Here is a 7,067-nt window from a genome sequence, read left to right on the forward strand (position 1 = left end):
ACAAAAATATGTACTACCGTTCCAGTCGAGCTAGCGAATCCAACATATGCCCTCATCTTGCAAGCAAGAGGCCAGCTAGTGTTCCCTCCCCTATTTTGATTCAGATTCTCATCGGCGCGCGAGACATGTACTGTTCTGCCATCTGAGCTGGATGGCATAGCCGCATAGCGCTTCCGTTGCAACGCTAGCGCATGCCCCAGATTTCTTTCTGTCACGCTCACATCCCCTCCGAGGGCGTGGGTCTCCTACTCATCCATCTATCACACTCATCACGGCCCACATTGATCTCTCCTCTTGTCCAAACACTTTCAACATCGTTAAATAGTACATACTACTTATTCTGTTAGATATATAACCATAATAAACGACACTCTTAGCTAGAAACACACACAAGCGCAGATGAAGAGGACAGTATCGAGAGATAGATGATCCTCATCGCATGCATAAGTACAAGTTGGCACAAACCTAAGGCCGTTCATATCCTAGACTTTGAACAAAAAATCAATCTCTCTCACAAGCAATAATAAGAAGAAGCAGAGAACAAACATAAGAAAAGTAACAAAGTAGAAGAAAAACAAGTCTCATCTTTCTTCCTTGCTGACCTTGTGGTAGTTAATCTTCAAGGTTATTTAGCTGGAGATCTCATGTGTGTGTAACCGTATGCGTAAACCCTGCCTCAAGTAATTTAGCCTCTCTTCCCTTGCTCAAACGTGCTCCCTGCGGTGCTAGAAGTAGTGGACCAATCTAGCATGTCGAACGGATCCAGCTCCTTGGCCACCGCCTTCTCCTGGCCACCATGATCGCCGGCACCACCGCTTGGCCTGGCTTCCATGTACTCCTTGGAGAAGATGAGACTCATGGGGTCTGACTCCAGCTCGGCGAGGTCGGCGAAGTCAGCAAAGAAGTCCTCGTGGTGCTGGCCGGACCCCGGTATCATAGGCCTGTAGCTCTCGCTGAACACGTGGTCCATGAGCTCACGGTGGTCGACCTGATGCAGTACTCCTGCCACAGTGTCCATGGCTCTCTGGTCTCTCGCCTGCGCTTCCGACGATGATCCAGCCAACGTCTCCTCCTTCACGACCACGGGAGAAGTGCTGGTCGTGGTAGTGACTGTGCTGGTGGTCGTCGTCGCCGTCGTTGTCTCTGCGGCCCGGTGATCCTTTCTCTCCTCCTTGACGTTTTGATTCTGAGGCTGCTTTTCGTTGTGCGAGCTCTTGGAACCTGAGCCGCTGCCGCCACCACCGCCGTTCTTGCCGTGGTGAGAACGGGTGGAGCCGGCGAGCGCGTTGCGCTGGGTCGGCCATGGGTGGTTGTGCTCGGAGGTGTAGGTGATGACAAGCATGTTGGGGTCAGTCCTGCTGCGCTCCACCTGCTTTCGTGCTGAACACCCTTTCGAGCTGCTGCATCTGTAGTACCCTCTATTCATTGAAATCAACAAGAACTTTGGTTAGACTCGATCGTCTCATCATGTACCTTCATCATTTGCTTCAGAACTTTAGATATTGTATAGCAGTACTGCATGTACTAACACTAGGCCTCCTTAACTAGTGCTGTGCGCCTGCGCCAACTTTATTTTGCTAAGCCAGAATGTACGTAGTAAGTCCACTCCGTGTAGTACTAGTGTCTGGTTTTTCATAAGCAAATGTAGTAACAATGCTGCGTGCTGTCTGCTAGCTACCAAAATCTCCTGGGCATTACAAAAATTTGGGCTAAAAAAGGCCAGATTCTTTATTGATATGTGCTTATGTAAAAATACGAATGAAATGTAAACTAAAATTTGATGCCTTTGTGAATGGGTCTGTCTAATCTTAATTTTCTTTTGTTTTAATCGATTAGGAAAAGTGCAACTTGTTCAGGGAAAAATGCACTTTCTTTTAGAGTGGTTTTTCTACTCCCAGGTGCACGGCACATTGGAAAAACACTATGAAACAAAATCCAAAATTCCAAAATTTTGCGACATCAAACATCATCAAATGTATGAGGGCTTGCAAAATTTCGTCAACAAAAAACATTCGAGGAACTCTCGACAGGAAAAAAAAATCACAGTCCAATGTTTTGTGCACTATTTGAGCAGTGATTTTGCCTTTTTGTCGAGAGCTCCTCGAATATTATTTGTTGATGAAATTTTGCAAGCACCTCATAAATTTGATCATGTTTGATGTCAAAAAAGTTCAGAAATTTTGGATGCTGTTTTCAATAGTTTTAGGCACCACACCTTTCCGGCTTTTGAATTGGCTGATACTTAATATAAGAAAACCTCAGTCGATTGAGACCTAAACTGTTTGTAGATTTATGACAGCTCCTTAAAATTGGTATTAATTATTTACGAAAGATGAGTATATCACATGTATGAGAATTTGCAAGGAGGCCTTAAACTCAATCTAGCCAGTGGTGGGCCACTTGTTATTGAAAATCGAAGTAGAAAGAATTTTCATTTCTATTCAAAGTGGCATGGCATGCTTAAATTATATGTGCCAAACAAGAATAAGTGAATATCACTCATATTCAACTACATCTATCTTGGTAGACACAATGGCACAAATTATTTCTCTGTTATCTGTGATGTGTGCACCCCCAAAATGACATTTCTAAAGAAGGGGGAACTATATATGCATGACCGAGGGTTGATTTTCTAGCTAGATAGGTACCCATTTGTTTATCTTCCAATTAATTTCAGCGCGCGAGTTCATGCATCGATCATGCAGACACAATATGGAGCTGAGGAATTATATAATGTTGGACCATGCGTGTAACCAAGATTATTTACTCTTATCACATCAGAAGCTTCATCCTCAATTAAGCACCCGAACTTCGATGCAATGCTAGAAATGTTTTTTTAATTAGATGAAAATATGTCAACGACTTGTAATGCCTAGAAGCACCATGCTTATGCATCGATCCAATATAATCAAATTATTTTGTTAATTAATTAGTAATTCATGTAGTATATGTACATACCTTGGGTGAGGAGAGCCCTTAATAGGCTTCTGGCCGTACTTCCTCCATGCCCAGAGATCAGAAGGAACCACCTCCCCGGTTGGTCTTGAACCCGCCGTTGTCGGTGCCGGAATGCACACCACCTTCCTTGCCTGGTTCTTTCTGTGCACATAGACCAATGGGGCAAGTTATCACTGATTACATAGATAGAAATATCACAACAAACGGGATAAATATCACAACAAACACCACAAAATAGATATCAAAAGTTAATAAGAACACGCGATGTTGCATCACTACAAGTTTTTTCGATAAAGGATGAATTTTATTGACTCAAAATGAAGCATCAAGAGATGCAAACAGGATGAGCACACACCCGGCCTCTGCATAAAGTTAGGATGCGCACAGCCAACACCAACACACACACACACAAACACCGACAAATAGCAAAGTCATATAAGACCAAAGCTATGCGTATAGGCGAGGAAAAAAAAACCCAAAGCCATCATAAATAGATATCAAAAGTTAATAAGAACACGCGATGTTGCATCACTACAAGTAAATACAGACATTTCAAAACAAACAAAAATTAGAAGACATTTCAAAGTAAGTAAATACTAGTAAATCTAATGAAAACTTTGCAGCCAACTAAAAAGCACACTAGCGCGATTGCTTAGGGTTTCAAAAGCCGAGCTTCTCGGCCGTGAGGTACAGAAAAGTGGCTAGGTCTAGATGCACATGACATGACCTCGATCGCACAGAGGCATTGCTTGGCAATTCAGAAATATTCGCGCCGATCACCATCACCATCACCATGTGGCTACGGAGACTCTTGTGCCTAAAACTTCGAGCTCCAGGCACTACTCACAATCTTGCCGATTAATTCTGGTCACATCCCGAGAAATCCTCGGAACTTCCTCACCTCGCTCTAATGATCTCTTCATGGTGAAGTGAAGAACACGGAAAGAAGAAGGGCGAATTAAAGAGCAGAAGAAAAAAAGGGCGAGCGCGCGAAGAAATTTCCCTTCGAAATCTACTACTACTGTATGCAGGTATGCATGCAACGCGACGATGATTTCTAGCTTGGATCGGTTCAGATCTAGCTCTATCCGGTGGCGATATGTATTGCCGGGTTCCAACCTGCGCTTGATCCCGCTGTTGTTGTTGCGCGGCGACGACATCTGCATGCCGCCGATAGCGGCGTCGATGGCGCACCCGGCCGCCTGCCCGGGCGTGATGCCGAGCTTCACCATGTCGCCCGCGGTCATGGCCGGGTACGGGCGTATCGGTATGGGCGACAGCGACGACTGCATCAGCCTCGGCCCCATCCCACCACCGATTCCCGCCGGCATCATCTGCATCCCCCTCGGCAAGAGCGGCTTCCTGCTCATGTCGAACATCTGGCCACCGCCTCCGCCTCCGCCTCCGCCTCCTACGCAACCGTTGACGCCGCCGCCGGGGCCCGCTTCGAAGCCGATTTTGGCCATGGCATCCGGCATGCCTTCCAGGAATTCGGGGCCGCCCGACGAATAGTCGCTGCTGAACGGGTCCCCGAGCCCCGCGAAAGGGTCGCCGAAGACGTCGCCGCCGGTCCCCGGTGACGCCGACGGCGGCGCAGGCGGGAACAGCATCGGCTGGTCCGCGGGCTGCAGCTGCCACTCGGCGGCCGTGGACGGGAGGCTGGTGCCGTCGCCGTCGTTATTGCCCGGCATGGCGCCGCCGGCCCGCACGATGTCTGTGAGGTCCCCGCCGCCGGCCTGGTCGCCCTCCATCCTCTGGAGGAAGTAGTCGCACATGGCTGGCGAGCGCGCAAGCTAGCTAGGGTTCTCTACTCCTTGCGCGGCCCGCCGATCTCTCTTCCTCTATAGTGGATGCTCGCCGCAAGCAAGCAAGCAAGAGCAAGAGCTTCAAGAGCTTCACCGCCAACCGCTCAATAATTTCCTAGCATGCTCTTCCACACCAAGGATCGACCGAATCGTGGCAAGCCGATTGAGCTAGCTATATACTATGATATAGGTGTCGCTGGAGACGCGGGCTGGCCCGATCTGCTTGGAGAATGAAGGTAGCAATCATTCAAGCGAGCAGCAAGCAGCAAGCTAGCAAGTTTATTTGGTGTTATTTGCGGGCGGGGGCTGCAGAAAAAGGAGGTAGGGTGGAGGGGAAGCAGGATGTGATGTGAGAGGGATGATGGGCTAACCGGCTACTCCTCCTAGCTAGCTAGGCAGCTAGTAGCGGCCAAGGAAAAAGGGAACTATCTTTTCTTTACACCAAGCAAGCGAGGCTAGCAGCAGATCGAAATGGAGATGGATGGATGGGTAACTTGAGTTGGCTTCCAAAAAGGACAATAAAGAAGTATGTGAGGGCAGACGAGATCAGGGGGCACAGGAGGGCGAGAGCGATGTCCGGATTATTTTTCTGTGGACGGGCGGAAGGAGGGGTGATGTGCGTGCACACGGGAACGGGAAGCCGATGGACGGGTGGATGGACGGACGCTGACTTTCTCCGGGGCGGGGGAGCGAGGTGTGCGAGCCCCGTACGCAAGGCGGCATGGCCGCGGCGGGTGCTTGTCGCGCGGTAAATAACGTGGCTTTTGCTTTTGCATGCATGCATGCATGGTGAAAACTCAGACTGGGGGCGCCGGATGCCCAGCGCTGCGGTCCTTGTACCTTTCTCGTCTTGGCTGACCGAGGCCCGACTCCTGAGTCCTGACCGATCCTCATAGCATCTACAGTATTTATTCGCCAAAATGACCCTATTTCTAAAGTACTTGTATGCCCCTTCGCACTTTTTTTTTCATTTCTTAGAACATGTACAACTGGATTGGCAAATCCGGCCCCTACACACCCATCCGCGGAAAGCGCCGGACGGCCCCTCATTTGGGCTGCCGCACACCCTTACACCTCAAATACGAAAATCATCAAATCCATTCAATTCATGCACGTTGGTGATACGATACGAATCATCTCAACTCAACAGTTTGAAACAAATATGACAAATCAAAACAAATCATAGTTTAATAATCTGGATATGCCAAAATGAAATCAATGTTCGAGCGTGACAGATCACTCACTGGCTGCCCGGATCAATGGCCTTGCGCCATCCATGCCGCCTGCTCCTCCGCCATCCTTGCTTCCTGCACCACCTACATCCTTGCCCAGTTGAAGATAGATAAATCCACTGCTTGCAACAACACTTATTGGACTACATAAATCAATATGCATATTTTCAATTATCTTGTTGCTCGTTCTTTATGGCCTATGAACGGTATTTTAGTTTACTTCACTATTTGGACAAAAATTGCAAGTGTCAGATGATTCATAATCATATGACTCCAAAATCCATCACTATGTAATTTCTCCATGTGGATTTCTCCAATATGACTAAATGCAGTGCCACACATGTGTGGTATTCTTTTAGTCTTACGACATTTAGCGTCAAAGTTATGGGTGTTTAACTGTCATCACTATTCATAACTTACATCCTATTCATATTAGGAGTATGACCCTTTTGTTCATAATATCGAACAACTATTGTTCTCTTATGAACAACCTCCTTACAACTTCCATGCAATGGGTTAGAGTGTACAAACTCTAAAATGAATTATGACAATAAATTCAGAGGTAATATGTTAATGAAAAAAAAACATACCTATAAAATTTTCAACACATATTTTAACCTCATTAATTTGTTGGTCATTAGGCCGTAGTAATTCTTGCATCGATTCGCAACAACATGCAATCAAGTCGGTATCCTTGTGATCAATTTTTAACTATAATTCCTGAAGAATTTAGTGTTTAACAATTTAATCACATTTCTTAAGAATCACACTTTACTTGACCGACTTTCTCTACACCTTATAACTTGTATGACATGCATACCTGACACTACTAGGGAAAAGAATATAGGTAGACGGTTAGCAGTAGTGTTGGTTAAGTACCCCACACTACTGTTAACTAGCATTAGCGATGGTCGCCGCCCCGCGCTACTGGCACATAATAGCAGTAGCGCTGGTCTGCTCCACAAGCACTGCTGCCAAGTGGGCCCAAGGTGCCCCTTGGGTGGAGCTGTTGTAGCAGCGCTGGCAGCAAAACTCGCGCTACTACTAAGAAGATAGATGTTGCACGGGTCAC

The 7,067-nt window shown here is 47.0% G+C and overlaps 1 protein-coding gene across 1 annotated transcript; it reads right to left on the reverse strand.

The window, feature by feature from the left end:
- Positions 1-322: 322 nt before the first annotated feature.
- Positions 323-5,151, reverse strand: LOC119356356. The gene is made up of 3 exons (XM_037623305.1): positions 4,078-5,151; positions 2,959-3,099; positions 323-1,418 (listed from the first exon to the last, which is right to left on the reverse strand). Exons 1-3 carry the CDS (start codon positions 4,731-4,733, stop codon positions 686-688), a joined length of 1,530 nt encoding a protein of 509 aa, XP_037479202.1. The 5' UTR covers positions 4,734-5,151; the 3' UTR covers positions 323-685.
- Between the last annotated feature and the right edge of the window lie 1,916 nt (positions 5,152-7,067).

The sequence above is a fragment of the Triticum dicoccoides genome, chromosome 2A (assembly GCF_002162155.2).
Source record: "Triticum dicoccoides isolate Atlit2015 ecotype Zavitan chromosome 2A, WEW_v2.0, whole genome shotgun sequence".
Classification (NCBI taxonomy): Eukaryota; Viridiplantae; Streptophyta; class Magnoliopsida; order Poales; family Poaceae; genus Triticum; species Triticum dicoccoides.

Excerpts from the sequence above, each read along its gene's own strand:
- LOC119356356 (XM_037623305.1), bottom strand. The coding sequence starts at position 4,733 with ATGTGCGACTACTTCCTCCAGAGGATGGAGGGCGACCAGGCCGGCGGC. Across the intron at positions 3,100-4,077 it reads AACAGCGGGATCAAGCGCAG|AAAGAACCAGGCAAGGAAGG; the intron begins GTTGGAACCCGG and ends CTATGTGCACAG. Across the intron at positions 1,419-2,958 it reads AAGGGCTCTCCTCACCCAAG|AGGGTACTACAGATGCAGCA; the intron begins GTATGTACATAT and ends TTCAATGAATAG.